This window comes from Ranitomeya variabilis, chromosome 1 (assembly GCF_051348905.1).
Source record: "Ranitomeya variabilis isolate aRanVar5 chromosome 1, aRanVar5.hap1, whole genome shotgun sequence".
NCBI classification, from domain to species: Eukaryota; Metazoa; Chordata; class Amphibia; order Anura; family Dendrobatidae; genus Ranitomeya; species Ranitomeya variabilis.
Window position 1 is genome coordinate 112,462,570 of NC_135232.1, and position 13,438 is coordinate 112,476,007.

Below are 13,438 nucleotides of genomic sequence, written 5' to 3' on the forward strand. Positions count from 1 at the left end.
TGTTGCACAGCGACGGAGTATACAGCACAGAGACACGTAGTATACAGACTTAAAATAAAAAATAAACATATACTCACCTTCCGAAGACCCGTTGAAGTCCTGGTCCTGTGTGAGGTTCACGCGGCAGCTTCCGGTCCCAGGGTTGGTATGAGCGCAGGACCTGTGATGACGTCATGGTCACATGACCGTGACGTCATGGCAGGTCCTTCTCGCATACCATCCTTGCCAGCGGAACCTGACGCTTGCATGGAGCGGTCACCGGAGCGTCGCGAGGAGCAGGAAAGGCGGCAGATGGTGAGTATAGCAGGTTTTTTGTTTTTTTTTATTATTTTTAACATGACATATTTTTACTATTGATGCTGCATAGGCAGCATCAATAGTAAATAGTTGGGGACACACAGGGTTAATAGCAGTGGTAACGGAGTGCGTTACACCGCTGCCCGTTACCGCTGCCATTAACCCTGTGTGAGCGGTGACTGGAGGAGATTATGGAGCAGGCGCCGGGCACTGACTGCAGGGGAGTAGGGGAGGGACTAATCGGACTGTGCCCGTCGCTGATTGGTCGCGGCAGCCATGACAGGCAGCTGGCGAGACCAATCAGCGACGCGGGATTTCCGTTACGGAAGTTGAGGACAGAAAGACGGAAGTACCCCTTAGACAATTATATATGTAGATGTGACACAGGACAGAAGCAGCCGAATGAATTCTGAGGTATTCAGAGACATACTGTGTGCTCAGATCCAGCCAAATGCAGCCAAACTGATTGGTCGTCGTTTCATACTACAGATGGACAATGACCCAAAACATAAAGCCAAAGCAACCCAAGAGTTTATTAAAGCAAAGAAGTGGAATATTCTTGAATGGCCAAGTCAGTCACCTGATCTCAACCCAACTGAGCCTGCATTTCACTTGTTAAAGACTAAACTTCAGACAGAAAGGCCCACAAACAAACAGCAACTGAAAACCACCGCAGTGAAGGCCTGGCAGAGCATCAAAAAGGAGGAAACACAGCGTCTGGTGATGTCCATGAGTTCAAGACTTCAGGCAGTCATTGCCAACAAAGGGTTTTCAACCAAGAACTAAAAATGAACATTTTATTTAAAATTATTGAATCTGTCCAATTACTTTTGGTCCCTTTAAAAACAGGGTGGCACATGTTAAGGAGCTGAAACTCCTAAACCCTTCATCCAATTTTAATGTGGATACCCTCAAATGAAAGCTCAAAGTCTGAACTTCAACTGCATCTCAATTGTTTTGTTTAAAATCCATTGTGGTAATGTCTATAACCAAAATTAGAAAAATGTTGTCTCCGTCCAAATATATATCGACCTAACTGTATTTTGACTTCAACAAAGCATTTGATTAAGTATCTCATACTATCCTTTAAAAAATGACCAAGTACGGGATTGACAAGGCTACGGTTAGGTGGGTTCAGAACTGGCTTAGTGATCGTACTCAAAGAGTGGTAATAAATGGTTACACATCCAATTGGAAGAGTGTTACAAGTGGGGGTACCACAAGGCTCTGTCCTGGCCCCAGTGTTGTTCAACATTTTTATAAATGATTTAGATAATTGAACTGAAGGTAAACTGAACAAATTTGCAGACGATGCAAAGCTAGGAGGAATAGCTAGTACTAGAAAAGACAGAAAAGATTCAGAAGAATCTAGATAAGCTTGAACAATGGACAGTAAAATGGTATTTAACAAGGAGAAATGCAAGATTTTACATGTGGGCAAGAAATACGAATCTACATCTACAGAATGGGGGGAATAAAATTAAGCAACAGCACCCGTCAAAAAGACTTGGGTATACTAATGGATCACAGACTGCATATGAGTCAACAGTGTGATGCAGCAGCAAAAAGGCAAATGCAGTTCTAGGATGCATGAAGAGAAGCATAGAGTCTAGATCAGGGTTTCTCAACTCCAGTCCTCAAGACCCCACAACAGGTCATGTTTTCAGGATTTCCTTAGTATTGCATAGGCGATGGAATTAATGCTTGAGCAGGTGATGAAATTATCACCTGTGCAATACTAAAGAAATCCTGAAAACGTGACCTGTTGTGGGGTCTTGATGAGGACTGGAGTTGGAAACACTCGTCTAGATCATGTAAAGTAATTATCCCTGGATAAAATCACTGGAAGAGAAGTATAGGAAACTTGATGCCATGATTCCTCCATATTCATGAGCGCTGTATAACCATGCCCCATCACCGATTGGCAGATTTTTGTCTATGCACAGTGTACACAGAAAGCTGCAATCAGTGGTGTGGGCAGGGTTATACAGCTCTATAGAACTGATGGATCTGCAAAAGAAAAAAAACAGGGATTTTATCAAAACTTAAGCAAAATGCCCACCAAGTGGCATCAATGGAATCAAGGTCTCTGACCCTACATTATGCTGCTCTCAGATGAGACAGCAAAAATCAGGTGACAGATTCCCTTTAAGTACTCTGGGAGTGTCAAAGCACTTCCCAATCCTCCATTCTACACCTACAAGCAGAGGAAGGTGGGGATGAATGTGAATTAATGGTGAGGAGGCAGCAGCATGTAAGTGCCCTAGTCACTTCTACAGCACTTCAACCTCATTTGCATATGAATCAAAACCAGCAATTGTTCAGTTAGGGAGGAACAGATATAAAAAAATAAATAAATACAACATCTTGTATGGAGACAAATGTTAGAATAATCTTACTACCGTCTCATCATTAAAAGGCACGTCTGTATCACCGGTTACTTGAGTGGGTCCAAGTTCTGTATTAAACAAGTCCTCTTCTCTTATATCAGAAAATGGGGCTGTGAAAGAAAAGGAAAAATTTGAGGATTTTAAGAAATCATTTAATATATTTTTAGAACAATTACTTAAAAGGAGCTGTCGGGTCTGCTCTATGTGACTGCAGACTTGTGAATCCTCACACACTGCTCACTGTGAGGATCCTCTGGTGTCGGGAACGCCAGTAATGTGACAGCAAGTGTGCAATATGCATACTCCTAGCCACATTCCGACTAGACTGGTTAAGGACTAAATCAATACACTTGACCCATCTAGTCAGATTGTGTCCGGGAATACGCACTAACCACAATGTGAGGATTCACAAGTCTACAGTAACACAGGGTGACTTCAGAGTTGTAGTTTAGGACCGGACAACCCCGTTAATGCAGTTATTACCCATATCAGGCACTTGACAGGTCTAACAATCAATGTCCAGGGTAGCAGGGCTGCCCATGTTTTGCCACAGAGCATATACTTGAAAGCAGTAAAATTTGACAGATAGCGAAAAGCATTAATTTATCAGTAGACATTGCCCTTGTACCTCATTCTCCTTTTGCACTAAACAATAGTTTCTATATTCGTCAGTTTTTGTAACCACATCTACTCACAGGGATATTGGAGCTCATGACTTTCCTCCAATGGCTCACTATTGGACCAGCGCACGTTTCGGGCTGACGTCTCGCCATCCTCTGGTGACCATGCAGGACTCTCTATTTCTGTTGTTAATGTTGAGTAGAGGCTTTCAGCTAAAACAAATAAAATAAATAAATCAGTAAATTACTAATGCCTGCATCTAAATTAACATGAAAAAACAGCCAAAAAGATGAAGTCTTCTACAAAGCTCACCTTCTTTCAATGCAGCCGCCAGCAATGATGCAGCCTGCGGCGTGTCTCCAGAATCTGCCTTAACTAACAGATGTGGCTCTAGGTGCAGATCGCTCCCCCCGCACATCGCAGCAAGTTCTGCAAATATCTGCAACTTCTCTTCCAAGCAATTGAATATCTGCTGGTCATGGCAACCCAAGATTTCTACAGGAAGAAAAAGAATTCAAGTTCTCTCTGTCCGTAAATCGCTTTGTACCAACTAACTGCAATCAAATACCGACGTGGTCAGCAGATGGTGACATTGGCAGGTTCTGCCACCTACTGGGTATATTCCCAATTATCAGCGTGTGTAACCAGGCCGCCAGTCACACAATGAACATGCCAACCTTGTGTTCACCAACAATCATTATCGGCGGTACATCACCGCATGAAGATGGTGATTTACAATGTGATGTTGTGTGCGGACAGACAGATTGAGGGCAGTAATGATCGTTCTGCTCCCAGCAATATTCATTGGCCCCTCTAACCACACAAGTACAAGAACACTGATAGACTGGCATACTGTAGATCGGTGCTCGTTAATGGAATGAAAAAACCCATCTAGATGGACCTTTAGACCGTCTGTGGAGTCCACAAGGGGCCGACAAAGGTTTTCTTTATGAATGGAAGCAATAGTGCAAGTCAGACAATAGCCAAAGACTGACTGGTTCGCTGTAACAAACCTTGATATTTTTTGGCCTTTGCTGCTCGGGCTTCTGCCGCTCGTTTTTCTTCGTCAGATTCACAGGGTTTTCCCTCCTCTTCTTCAGGACAGCTAAGGATCGGTAAAGGGCAAAACAATTTTAAGACTTTCACAGTATTACTGATCTCTAATAAAGTGATACCAAAGCAGCAAAACAAGAGGAGACACAAGTGGATATAAAGCAGCCGCAGTAATGGTCACCTCTGCACGGCGTCCTGTATCTGCCTCATCCAGGTGTTGCGCTCATCCTTGGAGCTGGTGTGAATCTCATACATTTCTGGGCCGGCGGATGAGGCGCTTATCAAGAACATTCCTCGTTCCTCATTAGCGACTTCTCTCACAATCAACTTTTGGAGAGAAATAATGGGAGGCTTCTGGTCCTGTAGTCAAACAGAATTAGCAAACATTTAATAAATGATCAATCATTAAATATTTCCAACTGCATGTGTGTGCACGCGTCCTATTCTAATAGGACAAATACAAGACACGTGCCAAGACCTGTTGAGAGGCAGACATACGCCATGTCGGCAAGAGGAGCGGGTTAGACCTTTAGAAGGACGCCCTGGGAAAGAATAATATAAAGGCCAGCAGACTGCGCCATAACAAGTCTGAACAGCAATATCTACCCATGGATACAAATGGACTCCGCAGAACTTCAATACCGCTGTGGTCGACCTAATCCAGTTAATAAACCCAATTGTTCCTGTTGAGCATTTCATTATGTAGCTGAAAGCGGTAATGTTGATATTGATCATAAGCTTTAATAGAGATTAATGAAGAATTGGCGACCTGTATAGTTATTTAAAATGATAGATGCATTTTAAAGAGGAAGCTGTCAAGAAACATTAATCCTGCCAAATCCCCCTATACTAGGAATGCAGAAATCAAACGTACAAAGGGCTGTCCATCAATGATGCATGGCCGTGATAGACGCCAGACTGCCGTGACACTTCACAACTACTACAACGCACTGGTCACCCCTGGTTAACCATTTACTTTTAGCATGCACTCATTTATTACTTCTTTTCTTTCCACACGAAATGAATGAAGTAAACAACTGCACGTTTAGATCATCATCAACAAGGAATAAAGTATTCTATGTTGTCCTACACCATGAAAAAGCCATACCGCCAGAGACTGTCGGCTAACTGGAGCCCTAGGAATATATCTGGCATACAATCCGAGTGTTTGCCACCATTTATCACAAAAGGGCTGTAGGAGACCCTATAATCAGCTAATTATTGGGAAAGCGGTCAACCAAAGACACGGTGTGAGATGGATAACACTTTAATAATGTTACATGAGAATGCAAAACGTTTGTGCAAAATGGCCCTAGGTGAATGAAGCTCATCCATCCTATTACAGTGTAAGGCATATATTGTGCTTCAATGGAAAATTAAGAGTAAAAATAAAAAAGGGCAAAAAATGGACAAATTCCATCAACTTGTGAACATCAGAATAGCCGTACAACTGATGAAACAGGAGACAATGGTTTTTTTGGCTGCACATCTAGGGCTGGTACAATGTTTCCAGCTGGCGGTACGTCTACTCGCTGCTGATCGCTTCATTGCTCCATGTTATTAACAGATTAATGAAAACCAGGTTGGATGCAAACTCACCACTGCAGCAAATACGTATTTCTGATCCTTTTCTTGCAGAAACAGTAACACGTCGGATAAAAGTAGAGCTTGAATATCTGAAAGGAAGGGAACAATGGTAAATACTGTGGAAATTGTGGAAACAAAAAAAAAAAAGTTACTAAAACAGAAAAATTCACCCGTTAATATAAGTGCAAACATGGATAGTGCGCATATAAACCGTCAGCCAGCGCAGCCATTATGGGAGCTGGCCCAAAGTCCTCAGGGCTCGCTGCATTGGCCAGAAATATTCTTCACAGGTCAGGGATTCCCGCTCCAGAGAGTTCATGGCATAAAAGCCCACAGTATATTTAGCCTTTCTGTACACCTCCCTGGATATAGTATTCAGTGGTCATCGCCCCTCTCTCTTTCTATGGAGTAGTGAGTGCTCACATTTTTGTTCCCAATCATTGCTCAGTGTAATCCCGTCTGGCGGACATTAGGTTTGTGGCGATTGCATCTTTCATGGCAGCATTACACGTCGTGCCCTGTCTGCATAAAAGGGTGACTTAACGGGTCACTAAAGGGTTAATCTGCAGGTGACATCACGTGAAGGGTGGAAAAATCCCTGGGTTTGCCTGTACCTTTAAATCTCCCGGTGGCAGTTTTCCATAGGAGGACGCCATCATGTAGCAGCACCCGCTCTCTGATTCTCAGATCCTGCTTTGTAAAGACATGGCCATTCTTCATTTTCGTGAAGGTCTTATTTTCCATCTTATTTAGAAACTCTTCCAGCTTTTGTTTTCTTTCAAAGTCGCTGACTCTTAAATCCACGGCGGTGACCATGTCCTTAATTAGGCTGAGGGCTCGGCTAAGGTCCTTGTGTTCCTCTGTGCCATCTAAGGAGAACACGGAAAAGCACAAATTACAATAAGGGTGTGATGAATTACACGAAGAGCGCCGCCTGTAGCACGCTACAATGTGGAAAAATGCCCTCAAGAATTTGTGTGCAACTTCATGTGTTCACGCTTTGCTCATCCCAAACTGTTTTGTCTTCCCCCTGCAGCCAATCAGCAGCCCCTGATAAGCTGCAGTGGTCACATAACATAATAATGTCAAGCAGGCAATCATGCGCCAACATGGCCGGTCTATATACACATAACATTTACATTGTACAGTCAATCAGAGTAAACATATTGGTTGGAGAAAACAGAAATACATAATTGCCATTCCTGTGTTCCCTGTAGGTGGCGCTGTAAGATCCATATTACTGACCAGGGGTATATCGTAGTATTCTCTCCACTAGTACTGGGTACTTGGTGATGCGCTGTGTTACCAGCAGGATGCATTCTGGGATTCCCCGACGACGAGCCTGAAGGTTACTGTTTGTCACCTATAAATACAAGAACATAATTAATAGCGTAATTAAACTCTCATTTTTTTATTACTATTTTTTATATATATATAATTTTGTCCAGCATGAAAAGTTATGAAATTTTGCAAATGACTAATAGTGAAAAGGTCTATAAAATACATGCATATAGCCGACTTGTAAACCTCTGCTTTTCCCCATTATACTTCCTGCCTTCAGCTTCATTGCTATCAGGACATCCTCATTTGGAGCACAGATGATGGCAGAGATGGGCGAGTACCTGTCTTCTCCTCGGAGTGTTGTGCTGAGCTGACCCATCACCGCCATCATCTGTACTCCAAATCAGTACGGTCTAATATTAATGCAGGAAATAGTCCAGGGAAAAACAAGGTGAGGAAAGGCAGGGGGTGGAAGCCACTGACATGCAATCTTTTTCATTTTTAGTTTATTTTACAGAAATGAAGACAAAATGTGATTTGTAAAGCTTCATAGATTTTAAGCTAGACAAAATTATGAAGAATTAAAAAAAGTTTACTTACTCTTCTAAGTCAGTCGACATTTTTGCACAAAAAATAAAAATAAAGCAGATGCTACAATAATTGTGTGCACAGATCATACATCCAATATAGATCCCAAAACAAAGCATAAATAACTTCCAAAATCAAAAGTTTAGTTCCTCTTTAACAGTTTATTATCTGTATCCTTATTTTATACCTGTAAATGTCTTAAAGCGACACGTTTGATGATAATAATAGCAATTATCAGTGATTTAAAGGTGAAGTTCACAGACACCTTAACTAAACTACATACTTAAATGCAATTCTAGAAGTGTCCACAGTGAGGTGCTGTAGTATGTGAAATAACCCATTGACATGTGACTACTTATGGATACAGTACATGTATTGGAAAAGGTTAGTAGGGAGAGTTTACGTGATCACATTGGTAATGCAGTTATACAAGACTGTAACCTGCTTGTTACCCCCACATAGTACCATCAGGGTAATCTACAACATTGCAATGTGCTGACAAATATTTTTAAAAAATTCAGATCTCATGCAAAATTAATTAAGAATAAAGTAACTGGTAAGACCAATGATTGGCTTTAACAATCCCATGCCGTTTGTTTTGTTTTTTTTCCATTTACCGGCCCTTCATGGTTCACTAAAATGGTGGCCAGGCATTTTTTTTCTCCTTGCAAATAGAATCATAAAGTGTTTGAACTTGCAATGAAATGCAAATTTCAGGAAATTCAACTCGAACTCTTTCGTCCTTGGAATCCCCTCATCTGTACCCAGAACCTGTCAATGCCTTTTCTCTATTTACACACATGAGCGAACATTATTTAAAGGGAATCTGTCAGCGCCCTGCTGTCCCAAGCGCCACCGTCATGGCAGGAGTGCAGATTCTTTACTCTAATAAGGGGTTTGATGTGATTTGATAACGCTGCAATCAAGTTTTATTCTGAAAGGACACGTGCTACAGAAGCAGGACTAGAACAGAGGAGAAGAGGAGAAGCGACAGATGATAACAGATTGATAGATTAGACAGGTGATAGATAGAATAGACAGAAAGACATAGAAATACACAATTACTCACTTTTAAAAAATTCTGGAACTTTTTGTTTTGCTGAAGTTCTTTGAACAAATTCACGGCCTCGATGTGATGACTGCAGAATTCTCCATAAATCCTCTTCATTTTCTCAGCGCTCTCTGCAGAAAACTGTATAACAAGAAATGCAGCCAGCTAGTAAGGGGCTTATATAGGAGTGGAGACCGCTTCTGCCTAAAGAGAGATCTGTGCACTTCAAACAATCGCATTGTTACATTCTCACTGATCGAATTCAAGACCCTAAACTTGTCCAAGGACTTCACCGAGTGGCACTTATAGACAGAACTGTTGTCAGTCCCACGTCTCATGTAAGATTTCATAAAGTCCAGTTGATAAAAGATTTATGAAATTTCAGTCCAAACTGAAGTATGCATTCATGGACTGAGTATTTGGCACACACGTGGGCACTTACCTAAATCTTCACTCAGAAAAATTGCATTAATGAAACAAAGCAAAAACACAAGTATCCATATCCCAATGAGTACTGTAGAGTTTATCAAACATTATTAAAGGGGTTCATAAATCATTGGGGAAGATTATATATATATATATATATATATATATATATATATATATATATATATATATATATATAGATTCAAAAAAAGAGGCAGCACTCAAGCTTGATAAAGGCTCAGATTGAGCTGAAACGTCACCCGGCTATGTGGGTCGATTAAACCTGCCACATGTTTCACTTTAATATGGAGTGCTGCCTCTTTTTTTGAATCCTTGTGAATCTGGTGTAATCGTTGGACTGGTTACCTGGGGCCTTGCACCTGAAGATAAGTACTAGTGTTGTGCTGTTCTTTTTTCTTTAATATAATAAATATATATATATATATATATTCGACAGATAGATAGATAGATAGATATAATTTTATATATATATTTATATATATTTTTGTTTTACTTAAATGTATGTATTTGGGGATAAAAATCATTTTTGTAGCAAAGTTTTATTCAAAATGTTACACCATTTGGCTTATTAAGGCTCTTATTTTCCCTGAACATCTAGCTTGAATGTGGTCTGTGGTCATAAATCAGCTTAAAAGAGCTACAAAAAAAGAGAAATAAATTATTTGCAAACTCACCAGTAATACATCAAAACCGACAATGAGCTCACTGGCACATTTTCAGTTAACTAATTCTGAAGCAGACAATATACACACAACAGAGAAGCTACAGAAAATTATTTAACCCCAAATACAAACGTTTAATTTAGAACACATAATGTCCACAAACCTAGGCTATCTGTTTTAAGATTGTTCTCTGTTTTAAGATTGTTCTCTGATGAAGAACAGCTTTCAGTATGTCTTATATGAGGAGCATAGTATCTATGTAAAGTATCTGTAACTGAATTACTGAGAAATAAGAATATGTAGTGAAAAATGCTGGCATGTAAATACAAAAGGGATTCCTTGGTATGTATAAAAGTCCGTAAGCTCAAATTTTATCGATTTTATGCCCCAGTACAAAAAAAACTATTTGTATTTTTTTTTTTTACCATAAAGGAGTCCCATTTGAGTTTACATGCATTAGCAAGTTTTCTTTTTTTTTTTTGCAGACATAGCCCACAAAAAAAACATGTGAACTGACACAGACCATAATGGTGTTTTTCCTGTGAAAATCTTGGTGGAAACATGTACATAAAAAATGGGACGTCCGAATGGAAGAATGGAGATAGAGAAAGAAAGCTGACAGAGCCAGAGGCAGTGTGGTTGTGAGCTCTGTAAGTGAAGCACCAGGTTAACCAGCTATATGAAGGAGTTGTAGAGACTCCACAGCAGCAAAATAGTAGAAAAGGTTCAATGAAGACCATGTATAAAAGCATATTTGAAGAAGATAAATAATGATTTTAAAAAATCTATACACTTTATGGCCACCCAAAATAGAGCTCTAATACAACACTGATTTACAATGGGTGATAAGGACTAAACCTACGGGACAATAAGACAAGCACTGTCTGGTGATGGAGACTGGACGTTTATCAGTGTGTTTTAGGATGGCAGTACATACTTCTAGCCATATTAGGCTACCGAAAAATGACTTCATGTCCTATACCTGCTGTACAAGGATATCTCCTATCCTGTGGATCACAAAGTTGCCATCATTTCCCTCCCTGGACTCCTGCTTCCTCTCTCGCAGGTTATAAAAGAAGGACTTATGGCTTTCCAGCAGCTCATCGAGGCAGGGGAAAATCTTATCCACAGTACTGTGGTCCAGCTGCAGCTCCTCCTTCATCCCCTTCCTGAATATTTCAGACATAATGAGAAGGGTCTGGATATGATGCAGTTCCGTCTGCATGAACTCTGAAAGGAAGAGAAAAAAAACAACAACAGGATAACACGTTACACCTAAAATAAACGATCACCCGCGAGACCCCAGCATTTCTATGAGATTCGATATCGAACATTTGCAATCTTTTACAACATTAAAGCTGTAACCTGAGGACTGTTTCAAGCTAGGAACCAAAGTTCAACTTTTTGGTTGGCCCACAACATGGGAACAAATTATACCCAGGCTCTGCCAATAGTGAATGGATATGTGTATCAATGATTCTATCAATTAGTCTCCTTCCTTTTAATCCCTCACAGTCATGATTATATTAATATTGGAAAAATAAGGACCAGGAAATGAGAGTTAATTATGGATCTCATCCAATGTAATTACAGCTAATTTGCTTACACTAATATACAGTAATCTATTTTACCTCCCCCTTCTCTGACATACAGACGATTAGGATTTTTATTATAAGCTTTTCAGATACTTGTGACTATATGTTCACATTTTCAGCAGAGCCAAATGTAACCAATAATTGTTTTTCTTGCACAGATATAGAAGTTTAAACTTTTTTTTATAGGTTTTTCATCTGCAGCAGCACTAATCACGCAGACATTATAAAAAGTGTTGTGGAGAACCCTTTAAAGAGGTTGTCCAGGATTTTTTTTTCCTACTATGGGCCCAAAACCTAATAAGCAGGTAGCTGCTCCTGAAACAACTACCAGCCTGTTGTACCCGGCACCGCCATGGAACGGTCAGCGTGTTGATTCACAGCCAGCTCCCCACAGTTAAGCAGCGGGGAGCCAGCTGTGAACCAGCATGACATTGATAGTCACCCCCTGTCAAAAGAGCAGAGCAGAAAAGAAGCTGCTGTCCTATCAATGTGACATCATTGGAAGTCGCTGAATCGCCTGCCTGACCTACAAGTCTCCCCTGAGAGAGCTTATGGCCTCGACAAGCAGAACGATTACCTCACTAGACCCATATAAAAGGCCTCCCCACCCAGCCAATTGGTACTGCACTGATGAAAGCCCACAATCCAGCACGTCCCTATTTTGGAGGATACTCTTGCTTGGCTATTTTTTTTTCTACAAGTAGCGTAACTTGAAACGTGTGGTCTCCAGTGCAAACAGGGCCCCCTGACTATTACAGGTGTAACATACAAATATGACTTTTAGGATTACTATCCCCCAAAAGGTGGTGCTAGACTTCAAGTTCTCTTCATCCCTGAAGATGATATTTGCATATTTAAATTCCTAGAGGAGCACTGCATGGCCTATAAGTCTCCTAACGCAGGTTTGGCACTCTCCATAGGGAGAAAAATTAGGCCCCAGGTATTTAATACTATTTCTGTTTTCATGTGTTCCAAAAGGTTCTTTTTGGGCCCTCCTAGGCTTCAGGGCACGGGTGTGACTGCAACCCCTATATAGTTACACCCCTGATTCTTAGTCATGCTAAAAGTCATATTAAAGGGTTGAGCAATGACTTATCGGATAGCTGCAGTCCATAGATGGCACTAGAGGCCACATTGTTTCTTCTGGAGAAGAGCAACGTCAGCACGCAGTTTTCAGTGTAAAGATAGGTAAAGTTGTCAAATCCATGTCTTCGTACCTTGTTTTCTCTTGAGATTTTAGAAAAAAATAAAGAAAAACACTACACACTAGCCATACACAGCTATTGGACCTTCTCCAGAGAACGTTTCAGTAGGAATACATTATAGTCCTAGGAGACCAAACCTTCTGTAGGACAACTTCTCTGCGCAGATCACAATTCTTCATCTTTAGACACATTAATTCTCTCATCTTACATGTGAGCATGGCACGCAAGCTATCCAACACCTGTAATCCACCGTCAGATCTGCCAGAAACATGGCCGGCCTAGCAGGGGCATGGAAATGTGTCTGACCTGCAGAAACCGTGTTCTACCAGGACACAGGATTTCCCGTTTTCATCTCCAGACAATTATTTGAAGGTAAAAGCGCAGAAACTCTCTAATCCTCTGTTTATATTCCACCAATGGAAAGAAACCATTTAACAAAGAACTATAAACATTACTGGATTGAGTCTGAAAATGTCCCTTTGAAGAACATAAACAGGAATAAACCCTAGACAGGGTGGAAAAATGGATTTCCTCAACTCTCCTAGTAGAAGAACTGGTTGAAGCGACGGTATCATCAGAAAATGACCTATTGTTGAGATCAGGCTTTTGTATTAAAAGTATTTAAAATAAAAAATGGCATTTTTTTTATTTTAAACAAAAT

The 13,438-nt window shown here is 40.6% G+C and overlaps 1 protein-coding gene across 7 annotated transcripts in view; it reads right to left on the reverse strand.

Moving 5' to 3' along the window:
- The window catches only part of ARHGEF28 (Rho guanine nucleotide exchange factor 28), a 272,157-nt gene that overhangs the window by 28,095 nt on the left and 230,624 nt on the right, over nucleotides 1-13,438 (reverse strand). For 6 of the 7 annotated variants that reach the window (XM_077287657.1, XM_077287684.1, XM_077287666.1 and 3 more), the window contains 10 exons: nucleotides 10,960-11,207; nucleotides 8,887-9,009; nucleotides 7,194-7,311; nucleotides 6,563-6,817; nucleotides 5,961-6,037; nucleotides 4,543-4,721; nucleotides 4,322-4,413; nucleotides 3,621-3,803; nucleotides 3,383-3,520; nucleotides 2,697-2,797 (listed from right to left, as the gene is read on the reverse strand). In XM_077287657.1, the coding sequence (XP_077143772.1) occupies nucleotides 2,697-2,797; nucleotides 3,383-3,520; nucleotides 3,621-3,803; nucleotides 4,322-4,413; nucleotides 4,543-4,721; nucleotides 5,961-6,037; nucleotides 6,563-6,817; nucleotides 7,194-7,311; nucleotides 8,887-9,009; nucleotides 10,960-11,207 (1,514 nt within the window). The remainder of the gene's footprint in view (nucleotides 1-2,696; nucleotides 2,798-3,382; nucleotides 3,521-3,620; nucleotides 3,804-4,321; nucleotides 4,414-4,542; nucleotides 4,722-5,960; nucleotides 6,038-6,562; nucleotides 6,818-7,193; nucleotides 7,312-8,886; nucleotides 9,010-10,959; nucleotides 11,208-13,438) is intronic. The other variant, XM_077287675.1, reaches the window with a different exon arrangement.